The sequence below is a fragment of the Harpia harpyja genome, chromosome 15 (genome assembly GCF_026419915.1).
Source record: "Harpia harpyja isolate bHarHar1 chromosome 15, bHarHar1 primary haplotype, whole genome shotgun sequence".
NCBI lineage: Eukaryota > Metazoa > Chordata > Aves > Accipitriformes > Accipitridae > Harpia > Harpia harpyja.
In genome coordinates, this window is record NC_068954.1 from 2,241,141 (window position 1) to 2,268,423 (window position 27,283).

The window sequence follows — 27,283 nt, forward strand, 5'->3', positions numbered from 1 at the left end:
GTTCTGCTACATTAGTACTGAAATAGCTACCTTGTATTCTGGACGTACATACATTAGATTCTGTCCCTCGTAAGGCAGAGATCTAGCGTGTCTGCTATAGAATCAAGTCAACACTTCTGTTTAGTCCAAGTTACTAGCACTACCTCTCTCTTCCCCCCTTACGCTCTTCTGATACAAAGTTTATTTAGATATCTCAGTTATAACTTGTGAGCTGACATAATAGGTTGGAAGCTCTTCAGTTTTCTGTCCTTTAGAGTTGCCATTCTTTCCAAACGTGTTTTTTTGTGTAGAAAGTTGTCAGTGATGTAAATAGTGGTGGACTACTTAAAAGTTGTGTGGCTTCACTAGGGTGTACTTTTTATTTTGCTGGTCACTTGGAAGTGGTGTTTTCCTTGCTTTCTCTAGTGTGTGATGATGGTTCCAATTATAGGATAGTTGGATTCAAAAAGAAAGCCACAACAGACTGACAAGAGGAGAATAAGTATGAAGTAACAACTTAGGCATCAAGGAGCAGTTGTCATAAATTTTACCATTTTTCTTGTTGGTATGGCTGCAGTTTTCTTCTTGTGGTGATTTTAGAGAAAGTTAGGATGGCTTTTGTGGATATGAATCATTTTTGTATCAATGGGATGTTCCTGTTTGGCTGTGAAGTTATTGCGTTCTGTGGTATGGAAGAATAGTTCATCAAAGCGTGTTTTTAACGTTCAAAGGACCAATCTTCTTAAATTCACATGTGCCTCATTTGTGCATTGCTGCCTTACTCCCCATTTTGTATCTTGGTCATTAAGAGATGCAAATGCAGCAGGGTTTTGTGACTTTCTGGAGGAAACCGAGCCGGTGTTTGTCCTACATATAACACCAAACTGGTATGGAAGGTAAGTAGCCTGTGGGCTGCAAAATATGCCTAATTGTTGAGGAACCCAGTGCTCTTGAACTGATTTCATTATTCAGTCTTGCAACACTTTGGACCTGCAAAACAATAACATTTTTATAAAATACACTTTTAAAGACTATATTTGGTGTGAGAGACAGGCTAGTAGAATTGAAACTGGGGAGGAGATGGATAAATGTAAGAACCTAAGAAAAGCGACACGAAGTCAGACCGGAGGTCTGTTTAGCCTGGTACTTTGTCACCTGATGGTGGCCCACCGTGGGTGCTGTGTGGAGCAGATAAGAACAGGTCAGGTATGTAACATACATCTACCCAGGCTGTTCTTCCATGTTCAGCAATTTGTGGCTTGGAAATGATGTCTTGTGTTAGTAACCGTTGATGTATTTTTCTACAAATTTATCAGTTTTGTTCCTGAACTCATATGTTCTTTTAGCATCCACACAAATCAGTGGCAAATAGTTATGTAAGTTAAAGGTGTAGTGTGAAGAATTTGCTGTCTTTGGGGTTTTTTCCCCTCTTTAAATGAACCACCTGCTGTTTTGATGTTCATTACTTTTTGTGCTGAAGATGCAGTGAACAATTGGACCATATTTTTTCTTTATGTATCATTTGTGATTTTATAGAGCTGTTTCATGCCTCATCCTCCTGCTGTCTCTTTTACAAGGTACAAGAATAAAAGTATGCTGTATTTATATTTTTATGTAGTGTATGAATGCGATACCATGTTAATATACTGTATGTAAATCTGCGCTGTCAGATTGCTTTTGCAGTAACAATAACGACTAGACTACTTTCCATATTCTGCAGAACTGTTAGTGTAAACTGGCTCTGCATGTTTGAAGCCATCACTCAATAGCAATCTTCCTGAAGCTGTGTTGTTTCCAGTTATCTGTGAGGCATTCAGAAAACATCTTCAGAGCCCATCAAAGTCAAGGGGAGTATTTAGCATCTTTTCAGGAGAACATTAAATACTCGTGTTGGAGTTGATAATTGGATCTGCCCAGTTTCTTTGTGGTCTCATATAAGTTAATTTGATGCAATTTTGTGGACTTAAAACCAGCATGAAGTTGGATACTCGGTCCTTAAAGTTTTATTTTAATTTTTTTCATTTGTAAGACTTTTTTTTTCACTGTAGGTTCTAGCATTGCGTTTTTAATGGCACCTTCCCCATTTTGTTTCCCATTTTGTGAATTTGGCCATGATACTCCCTCCTCCTCCCTGCTCCTGTCCCGCAGAGTTAGTTCCTATGGTTACCCGCTCTTTGTGGGGTGACAAAGGTTGGCATCTTGATTCTCCCGAGCCAAATTCTGCCCTTTGACTCTCTCCCCTTTTCACACCCCTTGCTAAGCTTGGCCTCTTGCTCTGCTCGGAGGCTTGTCAGCGAGGGGGTTCCCATGGAAACGAGGAAGGAAATTTGAAAAGAGAAGAGGAGAGAACAGAAGCACAAAGGGCTGGTTAATTTGAATTTGAACAAGGAAGGAAGGCTCCTTGTAGTTCATCTTTGTGTGTTGTAGAAACCTGAAATTTATCTTTTAAAAGTTGCTTTCAATTTGTAAACTTGTTTATATTCCCTGTTTCTTGATTTATAGAACAAAAGTTGTCATGCTTGTGGCACTGAGCGAGAAGAAACATCTTTCTTTGTAAATTCAGTGAGAGAATTCTGGTCAGCCATTCACTTAGCTTTTTCCCCCCTCACAAGTCCAAAAGCATCATTTTTGGTTTTAATATTTTTCTCTGAAAACTTACATATATTACATTTTTTCCCTTCATAATGATTCAATCATACTGTCAATTATCTAACATCTGTGCATCCTTTTTTGTGGAGGAGTAGATGAATACATGCCATTCAGAATCAGCAGACCCATTAGTTGAATCCCTGCTCATGAGTATTCCTTCTGGTTTCTTACTGTACATTTTTAGCATTGTGGTCTGATCTGGGCAGGTGCAATATGGAAATATAACTGCAGAGAAGAATGTGGTAACAAAGCTTGACCTTGGATTTCAGTTTTTATGCTTACTGTCAATAATAAAGAAAAAAATCAAGAAAACAAAAATGTGTGTCACATGATAGTAAGTGGCTTTTGGGACATTTTATCTGCTTATTTTACAAATGTGTTAATTATTTAAAGTTTGATTTAAATTTGTTAAAGAATGGTGAAGTTAGTTTGTCTTCAGATTTTGCTCTGTAGCTTTTTGAATGACAAATAGTCTGTCTAGTTCTTATAGAAAAATAGTCTTTACCTCATGTGGAAGAAATACCTTTTAAATAGTCTGATTTGAAAATTTGTCTTCCAGTGGCACTTTTACAAAGTCTTGTGGCTAAAATACTGCAAAATCTCAGACCCTGGAGAGTACACAAACATTTTCCTTAGTCTTACTTTGCAACTAAATTATTCCTGTTATTCAGAATAACCTTAATTAAGTGGCATCACAAAAAGGCGACATAATTCTTCAGATCCATCAGTTACTTTTTTCTGACACAATGGGAGGCAGTTGCTTTTGTCTGGAAATAGTAAGCTTCCAGGCTTTTAAAATTTAGGCTTCGGTTCCCCTCCCACTTTGTACTAGTTGCGATTAGTAGCCAGGGTCATGGAGGGGACTCAAGAAAGGGGCGTTGAATTGAAGCCAGGACTGTAAAAGATCTGCGGCTTACGTTTCTCCTACAGTGGTAGCCGATTCCTCTGACATAACCTGTTGTACCCATCAGAGAGGAGCCAGTGTGATGGGTTAAAGGACGCTTTTTGATCTCTGGGTGTTAGTCCTCATCTGTGAGGTGGGAGGCAGTGGGAGCCAAGTATTAGTGAAATTGGCAAAGAGCTATTGAGCAGAACTCATCATGAAACACTAACAAATGCACATACGTACACTCCTATCCACTATCCTGTCCCCATCCTGCTGCTTTTGAGGTTTAAGAGACAAAGGGAGCTGGAAAGCCAGCTCGGCTGTATGAACTTCCTATGGTTCTTCAGAGCAGAAACGCCCTCTGAGTGGTCTTCTGTGGTCTGCCAGATGAGCCCTGCTGTGGCTAACCAAATGGGGCTTATCACAGCAGGCTTCTAGCTCTTTTTGCCTTCCCTACCTTATAGCCCCACACCTGGTCTTTGCTCAATTGCATTTTCTATCCTTTTAGACACAGATATATATAAAAGGGATTTTGCAGCGTTGGGCAATTATTCAAAGAGGCAATCAATGGGAAAACACACTTACCCCCTCTTGTCTCTTGTACCACCTTTGAATGCTTGTATCTCCAAGCAATTCAATGCAGTCTTTCCTATTTATTTGACCTGCTCCTTTATAGTTTGATCCCACTGATTCCATTCTGTGTCGACTCCCCCATTGCAAACACCCCTGCAGTGTATTCCATGCAGAACGTGACACACAGAGTACATTTACAGTGCTTGTGAGTGTCACTTACTACTTGAGATACATTTTGAAGAGGTACTTCTTCCACACCACCCATAGATATTTGCTTCTCTTTATTCTTTTTAACTGGAAAAGAATTTGGGTCTATCATCCTGTGTAGGGGCCTCACAGAGTAGTTGCATAATCTTTTTGTCTTCCCTTGTTTCCTTCCATCTGTGTCCCCTCTCTCCTCCCACTCTCTTGTTAATCCTGTTATTGTGTTAGGTCTTGTCCTACTTGTCTAGAGTGTTTCAAAGACGTGCAGGATACACTGTGGGAGCAATTTTTCCCAAAACTATGTTAGTGATACAGAAGAGAGCTAGGCACAAACTTCTGTCCTCAACAGGGAGAAACTTCTGGACCTTTGAGGGCAAAATATTATTTAACCTATTTTGAGAGAAGTAAGCACACTTTTAGGGTGCCACAGAAACAAATAAGCGGAGGCACTGTGGGAATTCCTGTCAAATATTTATCTGGTAAATTATTAACTGTAGGGAAGAAAAATCAACTCTGGGAGCTTGGTTTTATTCTTAGTTTGATACTTTTGGTGAGGCTTTCAGAATCGGTCATTCAGATGCTTGTGAGGTGGGTAACAGCTTTCTGTCCAGTGGAGGAGTGGTGTACAACTGCAATTATTTTTAATTCTTTTCCCCTATCCTCCCCTGTAGAGTTCATCTGTGACCTCATTAACTGGGCACTAAATGGAAGGGATAGTATCCCCTGATGAATCTTAAATTTTAATTTACAGCTGCTGTGTTTGGACATGTTTTTTAAAAATGGTTAATGGTTTTAAAACAGTTAAAAATTGAAGTCACCAACTCATTATCTTAAAGCTTCTATTTTGAGCAGAAATGAATTTTCATTTAATATGTTGGAGTAAGTTGAGATTTTCTCAGTCTTAACTTTCCTGTTCTGTATTACTGTCTGATGCAGTAGAGGCACCTGTTTAGTGACCCTCTTGTAATTCTGTAATTGGGTAAAAGAAATGTATTTTGGGATGGACAATCTCTTAAAAGTTAAAAGAGCCATCCCAATAAATGTAGTTGGCATTTGTTCAGAACGGAAAGACTCACTGTAGAATTATAAGAATGAAAGAAAAACCTCTTTCCAAAGACTGAAAATTTCCCCCAAAGCTGCCTCATTTTCCCATTGTTTGTGTCCAGCTGTACGTGCTGTACAGATAGCACATGGGAAGAATTTCATGCATAATACCAAAATATAGAAAGTTAATCCCAAGAATCAACTAGCCGGGTCACCTTTTATTTTTGTAATGGCTTTATTGTACTTGCTTGCAGTAACAGCAACAGTACAGGGTGATTCTGCATGGAGCCCCTGGTAATGCTGAGACTCAAACTTCCAGGTAAATACACAAGTTTTCCTGAATAAAATCTGGCTTATATAATCATCTGCCCACATCTACCCAATTAATGCATGTGAAGAGTACTAAGTACTGTGGCTTTACTTTTCTTGTGTTAGAATTGGCTAAAATAATTGCAAAACCAGATATAATCCCCTGAGAACCCTTACAATCAAAATAGTCTGAAAACTGTAATTGTTATACGAGAGAGAAGAGAAATGGTAACAGCTGTAGTAGAGTAACTGTAAAATGAAGTGGAAGGTGCTGTTGAATTGAGATTTGGAGGTGGTGCAGCTTGCTTTGGATTGGATCCTACTCTGTTAAATTCATATAGGGGACAGCAGGACTGCAGAGTTTGTAGAGTGTAGACCACACATCCAGGAAAACCATCCCACATTATTTATGCATGTGAAACAATCTGCTAATTTTTAGAATTAACTATATATTAACTATAAAAGACAGCTTAGTATACTAGACTGATAGTGTAGCCTTCCTGGAAATTAAGCGTGAGGGAAAGAAAATAAATAGTTGTTAAGCCAGTAGACAATATATTTTAAATGTTGCCATGAAATATCCTTAATTTTGAGGCCCAAAGATGCAAATCTGCTCTTCTATCCAACTGTTGACACGTGTGTGTATGTCTGTGTGTGTATGTAGTTTTGCTGGTATGTAGGTATAACAGATGGTTTGTAATGTTAGATTAAGACACAGCTGTTAGGATATTAGCATTCATTTTATAGATAGGTTTTGTTTGCTATTCAGAATAATTTTTATAGCATTAATCCAACAGATTATGTTCTTTCTTCGATTTGCATCATATTATTTATGTACATAGTTTTATTGGATCAGTGTCATGCTCTGCTTCTTTCCAAGCCATAGATACCAAAAAACCTAATTTTTCCATTGTTAGATATGCATTATTGTATTACCTGAGTATTCCTTTTGATTTTCAGTTTGGACAATAAATATTGGGCAGAAAAAAGAAAAGTTTCAATATGTAGCCAAACACATTTGTAAAATCATTTGGCACAACTGTGTTTGGGTTTTTATATAATAGTAAATTACAAAGCAACAGTCTTGGTGGATATTGCAAGATCATTCTCTGAAGTATCTAGGTGAGATTCATTATGGGCTTTCACAGGAGCAAAATTAAGTCATTGAACTTATGCCCAAGGAGATGTTGATCCTAATGTAGCCAGGTAAGACGTGACAGTTTTTGAATGGTAATTTGTTCTTTGAGAACACTGTCTGATGTTCATAGCTCAAGCAGTAAGTTTATTTATTACGACAACTGAATCTGCCATTGTACTCTCATATATGAAACCAGGTGTTTTGGCTAGTAAGACAATTGTGTGAGAGAATTTTGACAGCAGACTGGCTGCTAAGGCAGTAGCAAATAGAGCTTCCTGATTCATTTAGTGTGTTTTTTCTCTTGCAGCCTTCTGTCTGCAAAAGGTTATGCTCCTGGGCTTTAACAGCATCAACGCCTGTTCTCTGCCGTAGCAAGAAGTCTTTTGTCTTCCATGTTGTGGAACTAATGCTATAAAACTCAAGGGTTTACCTTAAACATATCCTTGTAATGTTTTCTGGGTCTGGCTGGGTCCAGGGCAGTTGAACTCTATTTTAGATGGTTATGAACACACCAGATGTCCTGAGCAGCACAGCTTAGGGTTCAATGTTACCTAGCTGTAAGGTCAGCCTAGCTGTGCCCCATTCTTCATCCCCCAGTAACATGTCCCTTTTGCACATATTGCACTGGCACCCAAACCTATGTAAGGTTGTTAAGGAGCTAAACCAGTAAAAAACTAAGCTTAGAAAAAAGTGAATTGATCAACTTAGGTGTATTGTACAGGAAAGATATTTAGATGGTAACACTTCAAGGTGTCAGCATTCAGGACCTTATCCCAGCTTTTTACACTACTAATGCTCCAAATACAGCATGTGTGGCTTTGAGGTTAGTTTCATGGACGGTTTAAATCAATCTTAAACCCAAGTCAGTGCGAAGGAGGCTGGTGGCAGGGGAGAAGGCAGGGGTCAATAAACTTACACGAAACTGCACCCTGAAGTGCATTAGATGACAACTGTAATTTGTCCTCATTTCACAGCCATATAGGAGGAGGATGATGACAACTGTACAGTTCACATTCACTTTTAAGGGAGGCAGCATACTGTAGATTCCCTTGGTTAGTCTGTCAAGAAGCACTTTGGCTTGAATGTCAGAATTCAGAAAACAGAAGCCTTCTTCCACCCTCATCCCGGTGGAAAACATGGAGCTTCATGTAGTCTGCATTGGTGTGCAGTATTAAGCTCTCTTAGATACTCTGCTATTTCAGCTGTGTAAAAAACCACAGTTAGTGAAGTCACACATGAAATAGTAGAAGTCATCAAGCCTTTGAGAAATAAGGAAATTCTCTTTAATAGGATTATTCAGTGTTGCTTTCATTGTATTTTAGAAATCCAACTTGTCTGATTTTATTCTGCAGGATATTAATGTTGTTTATTATGCGGCAGATACTGTCATTCTGTATGCTGATGGCAGTAAAAATGGAAAGGTAAAGAGAATCTAATTGGTGATTTTGGATCTTGGCTATGTCCTTATTTGTATTTTCCCTCATGTTTCCGATTTTTAGAAATTCCCTCTTTATGAACTCTGAAGAACTTGATCTGGCTACCGACTCCATTTTGTGCTCTCAAGTTAGTGTCAAGTCTTCTAACAAATCTTCATACCAAATGCTTTTCCTCCTTCACTCAGCAAGATAAATTTTTAAGCACCATGCCAACAGTGAATTGTTTATACTCTTCACTCCTGTTACCCTTCAAGGAGACAGACCTCCCTTGAATTGGCAGAAATAGTCCATGAGTCCCTGACATGCAGATCAGTCGGCGGTGGCAGAGTTGAGGGCAAGAAAAGTTTGTTATCCCTAACACTCCACCTTTCGTAATGGGTATCTTTCTCCTTCCCACAGTGACAACAGCACTGGAGCATTTTTTCGGCAGGCATCAGAGCAGTGATCCCACTCAGTTTGTACTTGGAAGGTTGTCTTTGCAACCACAGGAGATAGAAATGTGTCATTTAAATGAAAAATATTATTTTATCAAGAGTTACAGCTCCTGCCCAATAGTCTCTTGCTTGTCCAGGCAAGTGTGCTTTATAGAGTCTTAACTTAATAGTATCTAAAATATGGTCCAGAGGACTATATATTTATTTCTTGGTGATACTTTGGAATTCTCCCAAGCCCATCGCAGCAGGCATGTAGAGAGGAAGAAGGAAGTCTAAGCAGTCTCAGCTGTCTTACAAAAACTAACGCTTCTTGCAAATGGAAATTGTTACCAGGACCACCCATCTGCATTCATCGGTTCTTAAAACCTAAAGACCACATTTAGGAAAAGTGCAAATTGACAGATGGATGCCATCTTTTTAGTGTCTTCCAAAGGAAATTCAGAATTCAAAATGAAGCAGGAGACCTCTTTAAAGAACAAGAGCAGATGGCTTTGCTTTTTAGTCATATAGACAGAGATTAATGTCATTTGCTGTCTTTTAACTACTTTCATCTTTATCCTACTTTTTTTCTGTCTTTGAGAAACTGACCTCAGCTGTCTGTTTACAGACCAGAAAGCTGAGGATGGGTTGCATGATTGCTGCCCTTTCACCAGTAAGGCAGGTAAAATAATTGGTCTTAGGTTTTAAAGTGAATAACAAGGTGATTGTCTGGTTCAACCTATATAGCATGAGAAACCTATAGCATGAGAAAAATATCATTTAAAACCATACTAATTACCTGACATTTTTATTGTTGGAATGACTTAATAGCTATTTAAATGCAGACATATATTTTTACTAATGAGGTAAAACATTCTGAAATGTTTTACTTCCCAGTCCCTAAAGTAGTACAGTGTCATTCTAATCCTTATTTTAACCACAGTTTTCCAGCTAACATCAAATTATGAGACATGGGATATTGGAAGGCAGTGGGCTATGTGGTTCATAAGGGTTCATACAGATAATGTGATAATAGCTTTTTTCCATGCTAAAGAGGAAAGCTTAACAGGTGGCCAGAATTGTGACCCCATTTGGCTTTTCATACATGTATCACTGTGCAAAGCTAAAAAAAATTACCAAAAAAAAGTATACCTAAGTTTCTCCAGACAAGGAAGTTAATGGTGAGGTAAGCTTTGAATGAACTTTATCTAAGTATTGTACACTAAGTTTGTCTTGGCACTGTGCATTAAAAGCAGGCGTTGGCAAATTAGCCTATTGCCTTTTGAAAACAGAACAAAGTGTCTGTGCAATAAAGCTGCACTTCTATAGTCACATTAAGTTGAGCAAGTGTGGATTGATTCCAAAAGAAATGGACTTACACACCTGACCATGTATTTCTGGCCCTTTCTGCAACCATTACTTATGTGGCACTATCTAGGTCAGGCCAAACTGAGTGGAACAAAAGTAGCTTTCTGTTAGGTCTGGCTATGGTTTTTTGAAGAAGTTAGTGCCCCGGATCACCGCTCTTTGCAAATCACCAGCTTTGCTGTGCCTATGTGAGCACTCTCTAATCTTCTTTAGGAAACACCAGTTAGGTTAAGGCAGGACTCTCAATTACAGCCCCATTTGAAGTTAGCATCAGCAGTTTAAGTACTACAGCAGTTGTTCAGCTCAGGATACTAACTTACAAGAAATATTTTCAGGTTAAGTTTGTGTATCAGCATGGCTGTGGGCTGTAGGCTCCAGCAAACCTAGCAGGATTCGGAGGAGCGTGCAGGTCAGAGCCATTGGAGAACAAATTTCCACTGTCTCAAGAAAACCAGTTCTGCTTATAACAGTCTCTAGAGAGCATTCACACGAACTGTCAGAGCTGTGAGAGCAGTTCAATCAGAGAAGACCTGTGGTTATCAGAAGCAGGAGGCAGTAACATGTTCAGTCTAACTAGCAGTTGTCTGAAGAGCTAAATCTAGCTGCAGCTTCTGCCATTCTCCTCGGGAGGTAGCCTGGAAAGCATTTTCGTCCATGCACTTTGAGATACAATTCAAGGGTTTTTCCTAATGAATAGCAAGCTAAATTCAAACATAGGGCAACACAGGACAGAAAGAGCAGATCATATGGCTGGCCTGAGACAGGAGACGCCCTGAGGCAGTTGCTTCTACCAGAGAATTGCAACAGTAATTGATAGTCATAGCATCACTCTTTTCCCATGAGCCTGAGGGAAGAAAACTTCCCTCCTTCCATCTATGAGTTTATGACAATGCTTCCTGTTTAGTTTTCTGTTAAAAGAAAGGAATATATAAACAAATAGAATAGTGAAAGATCACCAAAATAATTTCATTTAAATCTTGCAATAATGTCAGTTCCCAAATAACAGCCAGCTAAATGACTACCGCTGTGTAAAATAAAAGGTAGAATTTAGTTTATTATCTCTCAGTAATATGAGAAGTCTGAAACTGCAATGCAGTTCCACGGTGTATTTATAGTTAGAGTTATTGCTCTTGCTTTGTAACCAGAAGTGAGAATTTGTTTAAAAGAACTATTTGGGAGGAAAAATCTACACATATCATTCCAGCTCTCCTTTGTCTTTCATCCCCTCCTGAAAAAAAAAATGAAAGAAAACCAAAGGCAAGCAGGAAATTTCTGCTCTCTGTTAGAGCATGGCCATTAAAATATTTTCAGCAGGTAGGAATTGTATGGAAGGAAGGGGCTGGGGCCACACTGCTGGGAATTGGGAAATTTCTTAAAGCAACTTTGCTACCAGCAAAGAAAATTCTGGGGAAGAGGGAAAGAAGAGATGGGTAAGGTTGTACTGCAAGTTGGACTGCTCTGAGGAAAGCAGTGATACATGATTGTGGCATGTTATTGGGTACACAACACCTGCATGGCAAAGCAAAGGAGGGATGAGAGTGTTCTGACTCAGCCTGAAAAAAGTTGAGTTCATAATGCTGCTGTTATCACTGGGTTTGAAGGAATTTGCATGGTCATAAAGATTGTTCTCAGAGGTAGAAAGACCAGTGGGTGTACAACTGTAGATATATTATACAGTTACATGATCTGGCATATTTTAAATACTTAAGTACCTTGAGGAGCAAAGAAGTGTTTCTCTCTTCTTAAACATTTATCTCTTCCCTTTCTTGGATTTCCCAGGGCTTGGCCTGAATTATTGAAATCAGTTTGGCTATCACGTCTTCTCTTGTCCTTGTCCTCTTCCTTTTTCCTCTGTATATTGAGTTGTTCAACAGGCATTCTTCAAAAGCATGTCCCATTTAAACAGAGCGCCTTTTGTTAGGCACAAGTGGAGTACGGCTAAATGTCGTAACTTGCACTGTGTCCTTGGACAAGAGCATTAAAAAAAGTCTTTTAATCTCCCTGGCTTTATTTTTAATAGTGAACAACATAACCAGTAGGTGGAAGTGACTTTTCATCTTAGGAGCCGCAACGGGGTAAGATAATTTTAGAGATAGGGTACTTACAGACTGAGCTGCTTACAGGCATGAAAGCTGCTGTTACTGGTTGAAAGCAAGTAAGTCTCTTTTTCTGCATTACGAGGAGTGGTTGTAGGGTTTTTTCTTCTTCTGTTGTCTAGCTTAGCATCTTCATTATTTTAAAATAAACTGATTTGATATAATTCATAAGAGAGTTTTTTGTCTGCCTGCAGTTACTATTTTGAGAGACAGAATGGTGTGAGAGAGGCCTGGAGTTGCTGAGAAACAGAACAGCCAGCACTAGGGGAACAGTCCTATTAAATTACCCCTGGTTTAAGTGTATTTCTTGAGTGTTGTTGGGTTTGAGTATATCTGTACTGTGTTTTGAGGAGTATGCCCAGGCCATGCTCAAAACCAGACTTGTTTTCTGCAGCTCTAAAGAACCCTAAGCACAGCTAACATGCCCTCTGGGCGACCTTGTCAGGGAAGATTCAGTTACACTAGTGTTTCTTCAGATGTTTCAGCATCTTCAACCCAGCCTCCAGCTGCCATGCCAGAAGGGAGTGGGTCTCTGCAGAGACCCTGCGTCATATCTGTCAGGCCCAAGAGAGGGCAGATCTTGTGCCTGATCATCCAGGCCCATGTGGATGTCTTGGAGAATAAATGGCATCTTAGATAGCAGGAGAAGCCGGTGTTTAGGCAGCTGTCTCGCATCCTGCGTGTTTGAGCTCCCTGTAACTTAGCCCTCGGGCTGCTGAAGGGGACAGCCAGGGAATGCGCTGCTCTTACTGAGAGTGCTCTTTCAAACCGTGGAGCCATTGCCAAAGAGCACCATCTGCATCCCCATTTTTGGACATTTCCTGTCTCAGTTCCAATATTCCCTCAGACACCATTGCCCAGTGTCGTTGGGAGTTGGCTGAAAGCCATTACAACAGCCACCTGTCCATAGCAGCATCAACAGGACACAAGGAAATACTGGTACCTTTCTCTTCCCTTGAACTTGCTTTACTACTTTTCCTTTGCTTTGCAATAGCCATGATCTGGAGCTCTGTTTGCACAGTTTTCTTATGTGCACACCTTGAGATAGTCTGGGATCTTCCCAAATGGTACAGCTTTCTGCAAATCACCCAAAACCAAACAGATCTTTTAGTGAAGGTGAAGTAGCAGGAAAAGAGAAATTTCTGAAACATCTTTTCATAATGGAAGGTGTATCAGAGGAGAGTAGTAGAGCATTTGTCAGGAGAACTTGAAATTTGGGTATGGGTACATGCAAAACTGCAGTGGCAGGAGGCAAGAGTTTGCGGGGGGCAGGCATTAAGTCAGTAGCTCTTTTTCATAAAGATATAACTTCATTTTCTTATTTTCAAGGTTCTTTGAAAAGAAAGTAAGTTAAACACTTTCCAAAATAAAACTGGAGTTTTCATTTTATTTTCCCTTTCTATCAAATAAAGGAAGACTATTATCTTAAGCTTTTCCAGTCATGTCAGGTGTCATAACTACCTAGAATCAATTTCTTGGATCCTTGTTGTCAAACAATAGCTTTAAATGTATAATAAGCAATAAGTATTTAAAAATAAAAACATATGTGCATCTGCAGTAAATGTCTAGCCAAATAGAAAGTGTTCCTTGAGTAACAATGAGCTTGTAAATGTAAATACTTTCCAACTGTTGCTTCCTTTTTCCTTGTCAATAGCTCTGAAGGCTTATACTGCTCTTCATACAAGCTGTTGCCACATTGCATGGCTCTGTTTTTATGTGACAACATTTTCAAAAATGCATAGCACTGAAGAGAATTTAATCAGCTTGGTAGATAATAATTATGCTTTAAAAAAAAATCAGTAAAATCACAGCGTGGTTGTGTCTTGTATTCCAAAAATTAACCTTTTGCAGAGCAAAGGAGGCATATAGAAAGAGTTGGAAGACTAAGGAGGCGATAAGGAAGAACTGAAATGTGAAACTTTTCCTCATAATTTCTGGTAATTGTCATTTATATTGCCACAGAAGATGACCTATTTTTTGTTGTTGGGTCTGTTCTGTTCTGTAGTTCGGAAAAAGAAAACATTGAATTGGTTTAAAATACTTCTCAGGAAATTGCTCTTTGAAAGTGTAATCTTTCTACAGCCTAGTCTTCAGCTTCAGTTATAATAAGATTTAGGTTTTATAGAGAGAGAGCGAGCAGGTTCATTTGTGCTTCTGCTATTGCACCACAAATTCTGAAGATAAGAATTCTTGCTGTATAATCCTGCTAGGCTGCGGAGAAGAGGAAACTCTGGTATCAAGATAATGGACTTTTTATAAAAATCTGTCTAGAACAGAGTTCATGTTAGCATTACCATTGATCAAGCAACTGTCACCTTTTCCCTTCAAGCTATGATTTGAAATATAAGTCAAGGAAAAGAAGTGGCTTACTAAAATGTCACTGCTGTTTCTCCAGTCTGGAGGTAGCAGAGTAACTCAGCATTCATACGCTGTTTTGTTTTATTCTAGAGTTGTAACTCCTAATGTATTTCAATATTGTGTAGTTCCACTCTTAAGAGAATATAATTGATCTTATATTAATATCCAAAGATATGGTGAGGCTTGGTATAGTGGTAGTTGCCACACAAACTCAGAATAAGATATTGACTCCTGGAGAGTTTTAAAGACAAGCCAAAACAAGCGAGAGGAAAATGAACCCAGGCTGGATAGTAAGAAGATAACATGGATTATCAATGTGCACCAGTTTTTATTAAGACATAAATCCCTGTCCTACTTTTTTCCTTCTTTTTCATCTTCAGAAATACTTAAGAAGAGCTGTATATTGGCTAGTCGTGATAGATTTTCTCTTGGAGCTTCCAAGGAGTGTTGCTATCATCATTAATTAAACCTGTTAGAAAGCAACACAGTAGCACAAGACACCAGTTATTTTTTCTGACTAATTTTTTCTGGCTTTGATTTCACAGTGGTTTCTGATAGTTAGTCAATAAATGACATACATACTTAATGTGACATCACTGTGATTACAGCCCTGTTCTGGAAGCTAGAAAGTTCTATGTCTGTATGAGAATTTATATAACAGTGATAGCATGCACACTGGGACTGTTTTCTGTCTACAGATATACTCTGATGATAGAACTGAGATTTTAACAGATGGGTTCTCTTCAGTTCACAAGGTACTGTGGGAAGAATGTGATGGAAAATGTCCTGTGTTTGCATTTTGTATAAAGATATGAAGAACACTGCCTCGCTGCAGAAATTCAAGAAATAGAGATATTCTTTAGAATTATTATGTCATGATCTGAAAATAATATTTGAAAGATCACAGTATGCTATATTTCTATACTGTCAAGGAATCTTGCATTATCTAACATTCTTCAGACTGTAACCTCATCAACCAGATGCAAGTTTTTCATATTATCCTACTAAATAAGCAGGTAGCAATTAATGATGTGTCTGTCAGTTACACAAGCACTAAAAGGAATCAAGTTTATGTGACTGTTATTGGAGAGTGTGAAGCTAAGCCTGAATCCTCAGAGGTGTTTAGCTGTCTTAATTCCCATTGATTTTAATGCAAATTAAGTACATAAATGTCCCTTGTGAATCTTTGTCATTGTCCCCAGGCTTCTTGATTGCCTGTCTTCCTAAAATACGTACGTGCTGTGTTATGATGATCTCTTCTTCCAACAGACAAAGTTCAGAAAAAGAAGGTCATGGTTATGGTTGTGAAAGCCCTAACACCTCATGAGACAAATTACAGCTTCATGCTGAAATGTTTTACAAAACTGCTGTTTGTAGCTATTGAATTCTCCTTTTTCTTTTCTAGCCGTTTCATCCAATGGTGAATTTGGAATGCTCCAGAGATTTTCGACCATTTCTGTGTGCCCTCTATGCTCCTGTGTGCATGGAGTATGGCCGTGTTACTCTCCCTTGTCGCAGACTCTGTCAAAGAGCATACAGTGAGTGCTCCAAACTCATGGAGATGTTTGGGGTCTCTTGGCCTGAGGATATGGAGTGCACCAGGTGAGCAAATATGTTTTTTTCGGAATCCCAGGATAAAATTTTAGTATGATCTAGGATGTTTTATGATCTGAAATAGACATTTTAAACGTGTTCCATTACAAGTGTCCTTATTTTCCCTTTCATTTGTGTAACAGCCTGTTTCCTGGAGTGGAAATTGAGTTCATATTTCTATCAGATAAGTTGAAAATTTCTGTGGGCAATTACTGTAAACTGCACATGCATATTCTCAAATGAATGAATATACCCATCTATTTTTCTTCTTCTTTGTCATTTATGCTGACCTGGTTTTGTCTGCTATACCGAAGTTTAATAGGTGATACTGCTATAAATTTCTCTGAGGGTTAGGCAAAATTACATACGCTAGAGATTAATAGTCTCTTTTTCTGAAGGGGGAGCTGGCTGGTTTTGATGAGTGTATAAATCTCAAGGCTCTGTTTTCAGAGCATCTACCCCTTGTTGAGCTTGTGTGCAAACAGATGTTTTCAGCTTTACATTATACAAATAACTTTATGGCAAAGTACTTGATTATGTTCCAATCTATTTGAAACAGGATATACATGAAAATGAAAACAGTATCTTTATGCTTTATTTTTTTTATAAGTGACTCCAACAGCTACTAAAATACGGGAGCAGAAACAAGAAGAAATAGTCTCTTACAGTTGGATTGGAGAGAATGAAAAACAATTAAAACTTCTTTTAGCAAAAGAATAAGTCAGAGGATGCTTCTAGGTCCTGATAATCTGGATCAAAGATGGCTCTAACTCCATACTCCGAACAGATGCCTGGACCCTTTAGGTCCTCCCATCTCCTCAGTAAGGCCCAGGTAGTGAAATTTCAAAACCAGAGCTAAAACTACTGAAACTTTGCTTGTGCTGTGTTAGTGCCATTGTGCCAGAACATGAACTGTGGCAGAGGAACAGGCATACTTAGCTTACGCTGCGCTTGTTGAGGCAATAACATCTAGCAGAGGGAAGAACTGGACAGCTATGCGTGGAATCCCTCCAGTCTTTCCTTCAAAACTTCAGACTGCACCTCCAGCGGTCTTTAGCCTCCAGTCAGAGCTTTACTTAATTACAAAAATATCTTCATCATAATTTCAATTTATTAATGCTAGTAGCAGTGCTAGGTTGGATTTTTGGTCTGACTAGCTCACTGTCCCGCCTGATAGCAGCTAGTACAGTTGCTTAGGAAAAGGTTTTAAAATGTTCTATAAAATCATTTTTCCTTGGGCACGTAGTCTCAGTTTTTACAGTGAGCCTAAATTTATAGACTTCCTGAGATGGATTTTGTATCCTCACCTTTATGCTTAAAGCCCCAATGGGCCCCTTGTCCATTTATTTCTCTGTTTTATTTGTAAACCTCTTTTATAGTTTCAGCATCTACTGAATTCTGGGACAATGAGTTCTAGAGTCTGTTTATACATAGCACAGTATTTCATGGATTATCCATTATTTGGATTGTCTTTGTTTTTTGCTCCAGTTACTGTGTCTAAAGTCAGACATATAAATAAGGTTACTAGTCTTTGCAAATTATGTGTATATTTCTTGTAAATAATTCTTTTCTTACTTTTTAGATTCCCAGATTGCGATGAGCCATATCCTCGTCTTGTTGACCTCAATTTAGCTGGGGAGCCCACAGAAGAGGTCCCAATGGCAGTACAGAGGGATTATGGTTTTTGGTGTCCTCGGGAGTTGAAAATTGACCCTGACCTGGGTTACTCTTTCCTGAGGGTACGGGACTGTTCCCCTCCTTGCCCAAATATGTACTTTCGGCGTGAAGAGCTCTCCTTTGCTCGCTACTTCATCGGAGTGATCTCCATCGTCTGCCTTTCTGCTACCTTGTTTACTTTTTTAACTTTTCTGATCGATGTCACAAGATTTCGCTATCCAGAAAGACCGATAATATTTTATGCTGTCTGTTACATGATGGTGTCATTAATTTTCTTCATTGGCTTTCTGCTTGAAGACCGAGTAGCGTGTAACGCATCTAGCCCTGCCCAGTACAAGGCTTCCACAGTGACGCAGGGCTCTCACAACAAAGCTTGCACCATGCTTTTCATGGTGCTCTATTTCTTTACCATGGCTGGCAGTGTTTGGTGGGTCATTCTTACCATCACGTGGTTCTTGGCAGCTGTCCCAAAATGGGGCAGTGAAGCAATCGAGAAGAAAGCATTGCTCTTCCATGCCAGTGCCTGGGGCATTCCAGGAACTCTAACCATCATCCTCTTAGCAATGAATAAAATTGAAGGTGACAATATTAGCGGCGTATGTTTTGTTGGCCTCTATGATGTGGATGCATTAAGATACTTTGTACTTGCACCTCTCTGCCTGTATGTTGTTGTTGGAGTTTCTCTTCTGCTAGCTGGCATTATCTCTCTCAATCGGGTTCGCATTGAAATCCCATTAGAAAAAGAGAACCAGGACAAACTGGTGAAGTTCATGATCCGGATTGGCGTGTTCAGTGTTCTGTACCTCGTGCCACTGTTGGTTGTAATTGGCTGCTATTTCTATGAGCAGGCTTATCGAGGTGTGTGGGAGACGACGTGGATTCAAGAACGCTGCAGAGAATATCACATCCCGTGTCCCTATCAGGTGAGGAAACCAATATGACATACTCAGGAGTGCAGAAAATGGGTAATGAGGGGATATGTTAAGACTTACTTGTCATCCCTAACTGAAAGTGCTGCTCTTCCTACAAGGGAAGGTTCTTGCCATACTCAAATTATTTGGATAATGCATTAGGCCTTCTGGAAGACTAGGTATTATTGGACAATTGGAGGCTTGCATCAGCTGCTTGGTGTTTTGTGGAGTTTCTGAGCTTTATGGGACCTCTACAGGATATAAAGGTGCTATTTTAAATGGACTTCAAGAACAGGACTTAATGAGTTTATTTTTGATCATTAGAGATGTGTTAGAAGTTTTGCTCTGAAGGAATTTTGGCATTTAAACTGAGTTGTCATCAGCCTGATTACTGCTTTTTCTAGTTTTTGTTGTTCATCTGTAACAGTTTTGTTGCTTTGATTAGCCTAGAGGTTTTATGCTCATTTTAGAGCAGTCTCTGCATGTGTCAGAAATGTCTATACAAAATCTTACTTGAAGTGTCTTCTGAAGAAAACCAGAGCTTACAGCTCATCAGTTTTGTTTTTTCTGAGAAAATGACACTTACCTGCTCAATTTGTTTAATTGAGTTATCACAGGAACAGAAGCCTCTAAGAGCACTAGATATCAAACTGTCCACTGTTTACTTCAGTATTATGCTGGTGCAGTTGCAAAGAATGTATTGTAAATATTAATTACTTGAAGCCTACTTCCCTTTTTGAGCCAAAGTGGCAAACTGGTTTTGGAATGTTATTGTATAGATATTTTCTGCAGTTTATTTGAAAGCAACTTTATTTCGAGAAGGTTGTACAGCAAGCATCTATTGTATAGCTGCACACACAGGGGTATAAAAAAAAGTTAGTATTTTGGCTCTTAAGCAGTTAAAACACCAGCTGCATGATCAAAGCTCACATTTTAATGCAATAAAATATCACTTAAAGGTTTGGCTTAGTCTATATAGCTTGATAGTAATCCTTTTATTACCTTTTAACCCTTTTTATTGTTTTCTCTGTTAGATTTTATTAGGGTGTGACTCTTCCCTCCCATCCAATGTGTGAGCATTTTTATGGCAGGAAATATCTGTCAGTGGGTGTGTTCAGTTTCATTTGCTTGATTGAGTCTTCATTGCTGCAGGTTTTAATATGTTAGACTGACTGATGCTTAAAAAGAGGGACATGCAGTTTTCTCTCAGTTAATTTCAAATACCCACCATATGCCAATCTAAAATTTGTATAAGAATCTGTAAAAGTAAAAGGATATTGCTATCTCAGAATGTTGAACAGAATCTATTTTAAAGCTTGAAACTTCAGATGTCTAAGGGCTAAAATTCTGGCTAGTGGAATAACAAAAACATGTAGTAAAATGCTACTCAAATCTCTAGAAAACCGTTAACATAATGGCTCAGCGGGAGTCAAAAGAACAATAATGGTTTCATTCACATCAAATTGGGTTGAAGGACCCGTAGACCCTAGGGAGTATTAGAAGGATTTTTCTTCTAACCCATCCAATTTTTTTTCTTAAACTAAACATGCTTCCCTAATTAAACTATCCAGACTTACAATTGAAACAGATTTCCAAAGCTGTGGGGAAAAATAATTTTATCCTCAGATCATGCTTGTAAAATATATTATTAAATTAGGGGAAAATTTAAAGCTTTGTGGAGAGTATCACTCACTTGCAAAATAAGACCATATTTTTTCAAAGCCTTGATGTTATTTAACCTAACTTCAAATATTTGAATATCAGTTTCTGAGATTAGACTACTCTAAATTGAGAGCTGTAGCTGATTCTACAGTGGACATAGGTTTTATGTGCAAACCTTACATGGGGTTGTGGTAGTTGGAATTTGCTGCTTGCATAGGCACACTGAGCAAATCTGAGGTTAAAAATTCATTAGTCCGTTCAACCGTTACATCATCTTTGCCATCAGAGGATGATGCCACAGTAACTCATTCTGGAAAATTGCTAATGGGGGAGTTCGAGTATGCAGCTGCACCAGGCATGCCTCCCTCCTGTGTGACTGCTTCATGCAGGAGATACTGCGGGGTTAATAATTTGCTGCAGATTCTCCTGGCTGCTGCTAAACCGAAGAGAGCCTCCACAGCTGGTGTTCAAATGAAAAATAGACATCATGTTTCTTTGACTACCTAAAGGGCTAAATAGTCCCAAAATGGAGGAAGCAACAAGATACCTTTATGCTTCAATCTTGATTTCTGGCTACCTGGATGTTTCCTGGGTTGACCTGGCTACGTATTTTATTTGTCAGATCTGGGAGGCATCTGTTGCTTTCCTTGTGAAATAAAAACTTTTTTGCCACAAAGACAGGAAATCAATATCCCAGTATTCCCTCTCTTTGAGGAGTAAGTGCAGGGCAAAAAGGAGCTCCTGTTACCTTACCTTGCCCTCAGTGTCCTCGGCGCTCCATGTTTCTGGGAGAGACTAGGAAGGAGGGGAAGGGTTTGTAAAAGGTGGCAGCAGCTCTCTCCCCATGAGCACATCCTGGTCCTCAGTTTTCTGTAGCATCGTGGGCTGCTGCTGTTCAGGCAGTAGCTTTAATCTGTTGCCTGGGCAGCAACAGCAGGTAAAACAGGCAGCAGTCGCCCCTCTCGTACCATGGCTGTGAGGGCTCAGATGACCTCTGAGATGAGCTGTCAAAAATTGAGTGGAGTAAATATTGTTTCCTTGAGTCTCCTTTAGTAAGGAAAAAACAACTACTACATTGAGAAGTGAGGTTTATTTACAGTATATACAATGTATCTAATATGATTAAGAAATTTAATTGCATTTTCCACACTGTACGGGAAAGACATTGTTTTTGTGGATGTCACCTTAGGCAACTCAGGGAGCTGTGTTTTGTATCAACCTGGACAAATCTCGTAACTTAGTTAAAACCACCAAGGTTGCTATATTAAAGCATCCTTCTTTCAATATGAATAATGGCAAATTGCACAGGCAAGTGCTCCAGCCACACTGCCCAAGTCAAGGCAAAGGCAGGGACTGGGAGAATGAAGAACTGCCCACCGTAGGAGAAGATCAGGTCCGAGACCGTCTAAGGAACCTGAAGGTGCACAAGGCCATGGGACTCGATGAGATGCATCTGTGGGTCCTGAGGGAACTGGCAGATGAAGTGGCTAAGCCACTATCCATCATATTTGAGAAGTTGTGGTAGTCTGGGGAAGTTCCTACTCACTGGAAAAGGGGAAACATAACCGCCATTTTTAAAAAGGGGAAAAAAGGAAGACCCGGGGAACTACAGGCCAGTCAGTCTCACTTGTGTGCTCAGCAAGATCATGGAGTGGATCCTCCTGGAAACTATGCTAAGGCACAAGGAAAATGAGGTGATTGGTGACAGCCAACATGGCTTCACTAAGGGCAAATCGTGCCTGAAAAATTTGGTGGCCTTCTACAGTGGGGTTACGGCATTGGATAAGGGAAGAGCAACTGATTTCATCTACCTGGACTTGTGCAAAGCATTTGACGCTGTCCTGCATGACATCCTTGTCTCTCAATTGGAGAGACATGGATTTGATGGATGGACAAGGAATTGACTGGATGGTTGCACTCAAAAGACTTGCAGTCAATGGCTCGATGTCCGAGTGGAGAGCAGTGACGAGTGGCGTTCCTCAGGGGTCGTTGGTACTGGGACTGCCGCTGTTCAACATCTTTGTTGGCGACATGGACAGTGGGATTGAGCGCACCCTCAGCAAGTTTGCTGACGACACCAAGCTGTGTGGTGCGGTCGACGCACTGGAGGGAAGGGACGCCATCCAGAGGGACCCTGACAGGCTTGAGAGGTGGGCCTGTGTGAACCTCATGGAGTTCAACAAAGCCAAGTGCAAGGTCCTGCACGTGGGTTGGAGCAATCCCAAGCACAAATACAGGCTGGGGGATGAGTGGATTGAGAGCAGCCCTGCGGAGAAGGATTTGGGGCTATTAGTGGATGAAAAACTGAATACGACCTGGCAATGTGTGCTTGCAGCCAAGAAAGCCAACTGTATCCCGGGCTGCATTAAAAGAAGCAGGACCAGCAGGTCGAGGGAGGGGATTCTGCCCCTCTGCTCCGATCGGTGAGACCCCACCTGGAGTATTGTGTCTATCTCTGGGGTCCCCAGCATAAGAAGAACATGGACCTGTTGAAGCGGGTCCAGAGGAGGGCCACTAAGATGATCAGAGGGCTGGAGCACCTCTGCTCTGAGGACAGGCTGAGAGAGTTGGGGTTGTTCAGCCTGGAGAAGAGAAGGCTCCAGGCAGACCTTCTAGCAGCCTGCCAGTACCTAAAGGGGGCCTACAGGAAAGCCAGAGAGGGACTTTCTACAAGGGCATGTAGTGACAGGACAAGGGGTAATGGCTTTAATCTGAAAGAGGGTAGATTTAGATCAGATGTAAAGAAGAAGCTCTTCACTGTGAGGGTGGTGAGGCACTGGAACAGGTTGCCCAGAGAAGTTGTGGATGCCCCATCCCTGGAAGTGTTCAAGGCCAGGTTGGATAGATGGGGCTTTGAGCAACCTGGTCTAGTAGAAGGTGTCCCTGCCCATGGCAGGGGCTTGGAACTAGATGATCTTTAAGGTCCCTTCCAACCCAAACCATTCTATGATTCTTGACTAAGGTGTTACCACAAATAATTATTTTTATTGTTTCTGATGCTAGGACTATTTGCAGTAATTGCCTGATGTAATTAATCTTTCCAGTCAGTATTACTTCTCTGTGAAATATTTGCTCACAGTGGCCTAAAAATTTCTTAACTCATCCACCTCCATTTTCACCAAAGTGGGGACATTTCTCTTTTCCTGGAGTGGGGAACAGTGCCTTTGTAATCTGCTTTCAGAACAGTAATATTCAAATAAGGAACTGAATTTTATGTTGGTATCCCACTTTTCACTCATTGCCTTAAAAAATGAATTTGTGCTTGGCCTCAAAAAATGGATTAATGTTTTTGTGCAAGAGTTCATGCAGTGGAAAATGAAATTAATTTTCTCTAGCTATAGAACCTGGTACCTTCATCGTAGATGTAGCATTTTAACTGGGCTGTGTGCATTACATGTTTTTCAGGTCAGACTTTTATCTCTACATATGTAATCTCTTTTTATGAGAGTATAGCATAATTTTACATCAAGGTAAAATGCAGAAATGAAGGGAAAAAAGCAGGGAAGTGTGACACGATCCAATCATAAAAGAATCATATCTAGTCATCTCTTTTGCTACGGTTGAAAATACATGCTTTGCTGCTCCTCCTTCTGCTTCTGTTTGTAACAGTGGTGGTTCTACCAATACCATATCGTCGTTCAGAGGGCAGAGCCTTGGAACAGAGAGTTGGATATTTGTAACCTTGGGCTCAAGGAGGGACACTTGGGGAAATAAGATGCTGCATGCTCCTGTTGCTGTTTAGTGTGGCTATCATCATCATCATCTCTCTAATAATTTTACCATTCTTAACAAGTTCTTGGTACTGGCTTGGCTTTTTAGCCAGCAGTCCTGACCCAATGGTTAGCTTTCAAAGTTTGTCTCTTTCCTCTCTTACTTTGCAATTTCCACCTTGTATGTTGACGGAGCATGTCATGCTATGGGAACTAATTCAGATGAAGTAGTGGAGTGGGATAAAATTTTGGCCAGTCGCTTTACAGAAGCACAGAATCGCTCAGGTTGAAGGGACCTCTGGAAATCACCTAGTCCAACCCCCAGCTCAAGCAGGGTCAGCCCAGGACTGTGTCCAGTCAGGTTTTGAATTCCTGTTGCCATAAAAGCTGTAAGTTCCTTTCTATCAGATATCTAACCTCAGATATATCTGATGTAAGGTAAAAAGTAGGGTAAAAGGGGAGAAAAAAAGTGTGAAGTGCATTTAGCTGCTGTTACATATTCTTGTCCTCTGTGCACCACGGTGTTTTGTTCTTTACAAGGACAGTGTCAGAGTTTTGTTCCTCTTGGAAATTACAAAGGCAATCAAACTGGGACACAGTGACCTGCCCCAGTCTCTGAAAATATGTCTCAACACTGGGATGAATTTGTCTACAAAGTTAAATAGATACTGAGCAAAGTCTGTCTCCAAAGCTGGTTGTAATGTACATTTCTCTTATGAAAAGTAGGAGTCCAAATGGTCAATACAGCTTTTCTAGCCCAGAGAAAAGGAAAGGGCTGCATTCAAGCTGGAAACATTCAAAGGTGGAAGAAGGTGGTAATTGTCATCTTCCCAAGATAAGGAAATGTGTCTGTTTTATTGGAATGGCAGAGTATGGTCTTAAAAGCTTTAATCTCTTTTCTTAGTCCCATAATTGAACTGTGTAAGATAGTTTAAGCCTGGAAAGGTTTATTGGGCTGAACCACAAAATCAGATTTCCTGCAAAGTAAAGGAGGTCCCGAGTTAAATTTCTCTCAAGATTTAAGATTTCTCTTAAATCTAAACATAAATAGATTCTCCACAGTTTTCATGAATGCTTCAGGGCCAGGCTAGGCACTGTGCTGATGGAAGAGACATCTAACTTAGATATTAAAGAGTAAAAAAAGAAAAATACACTATTTCAAAGACATTTTCTACCCTAGTGGGAGTCCTTGAGAAATGAAACTAAACAGTATGAATTATCTTTGCTTGTGATCTGATATTCATAATTTTCTTACTCTTGTGGCTTTACTGGATTAAAAGACCTTAGTGCTAACTTGCTAAGAGTGAAGGTGGTGCTCCCCACTTATCTTTTTGGTATTATTTAGAGGAATGGAAGCAGATGTGGATAGCACATTTGATTCACTGTTGATGGGGAATACCTGATAGCAGGGTGAGTTTAGAACAAATTGCAAACTCTGATTTTGTATTGGAAACTCTTACAGTTTTTCATTAGGAACTCGGGTTTGTGCTGGATGCTGAATATCCATCTAGTCTTGCTCAGTCATTGTTGTAATGTACTCCAGGTAGATTCTAGATTCCTAAGCCCAGAACCAGAAGTGAAAATAGCTATGAGTACATTTAGACATGGAAGGCATTGAAATATATAGATCCAGCTATGGAGTCTGTTTACAACCAACTTAACCAATGTATGGCACTGTGTCTGTGCAGTGTCGTCTTCACTATATCATCTATTTTTTTTAGCTTTGGGCTTGACCTCATATAAACCAGTGGAATTTCAGAGATAAAATAATGGACATATATTAGAATGACAACAATGTGAAAATCAAGAACAGCTACTGAGAGCAGCGTTCATTTATCTAATTTCAGATGTCTTCATCTGAGGCAGCCTCCTTTTCTAGCTGAAGCAGAGAAATGGGCATTTTTTTAATGATTCATTGGACATTCAGATGAATTGTACCCAGACTTAATTTATTAGCTGTTTGAAGAGGTCACATTTGCTCTTATTGGATATTTTTATGTTAGGATTTTTGCCTCAAAATTCTGGGGAATTTTTTGGGGGGAAGGGGTAGGAGAGGTTGGGGGTTGGTTTGCAATCTGTCCCCTTCAAAAATCAGAATATGCTTCAACATCTTTTGAACACACTTTCTAGATCCTGTCCAGTCTTGGCTTGAATAGCAGTCATTCCAGAAAGATAACTTGGTAACACATTTTTTGCTCATTTTTGAAGAAAGGACATAAATTAGCACCTAAGACAGCAGTACCTGGAAGGACATAGGCTTGCATTTGGGAATCCCATGGAGAGATAATTTTGCTTTGCTAAGCATCATATAAACATCCTTCAACTGCTAATGGAGAAGACTTTTTCTGCAAGAACAATGAGCACAACACAACTATTTTTGCAAATACAATTTTAACCAGCTGAGTTCTTGAAGCAGTTACTATGCTTATCTCTTTAAATCTTTTCTATTTTCCTTCTGATCTTCACTTTAAAAAATGAAAACTGCCTTGGTATTTTTAAGGACTTAATTATTAAGAGCAATGCTGTAATATAATACCAAATATCCTTTCTATCAGCAACAAAAATAGACAGTCAATCCAGCCAATTTTTTTTCCTCTCTGCTCTACCTTCTTCAAGACGAGGCCCCAGTCTTGCTGTGTAATAATGTCAAATGGGTTTTACTGAAGACGGGAGTTCTCACCCACTCACTTCTGTTCGGTGCTGGTGTTGGATAGAGAAGAGAGGATTAACTGTGGTTGCCTAAGATACCAAAAGTGTAAATGGAAAGAATGTTTTGTTAATAGTACCTCTTGTCTGTCAATGGCAGTTCTAAGTATCTAGTACAGGCACAAAGGAAAACAAAGTACAAGCTTGCTAATATATTTCTGTTAATAATGAAAATATACTGTATTACAGATTATTTTAAAGCATTATTTGACAACTAACATTGGAGAAATGGATTTTAATATTAGGATTAATCTCTGTCACCTGCTGATAATTTTGGCTCAAGAATTTGTCAGTTTTCTTGTTTCCCATTTTCACAAATGTACTTTTTGATCTAATCACAGTTAATTTTTTTTTTTCCTGTAAATTCTCAAGATCATTTTAGATGTCTCAAAATTAACAGTGTTGCGATAAAAAGCTGTTCATTTCAGACTGGTTTGGATCACTAACAACTATAAATTGCTTTGTTTGTTTTGCATCCTTTTTAAAGGTTGCCCACGTAACAGGGGTAGGGGTAACATTTTCAAGTATGTTTCATTCCCACTTGGCATGGCTTTGTCCTTCCTTTACTTTT

At 39.6% G+C, this 27,283-nt stretch overlaps 1 protein-coding gene across 1 annotated transcript in view; it reads left to right on the forward strand.

The window, feature by feature from the left end:
- The window catches only part of FZD3 (frizzled class receptor 3), a 65,470-nt gene that overhangs the window by 14,833 nt on the left and 23,354 nt on the right, over positions 1-27,283 (forward strand). Inside the window, exons 3-4 of the mRNA XM_052809624.1 lie at positions 15,859-16,055; positions 17,629-18,646. Coding sequence (XP_052665584.1) covers positions 15,859-16,055; positions 17,629-18,646 — 1,215 coding nt within the window. The remainder of the gene's footprint in view (positions 1-15,858; positions 16,056-17,628; positions 18,647-27,283) is intronic.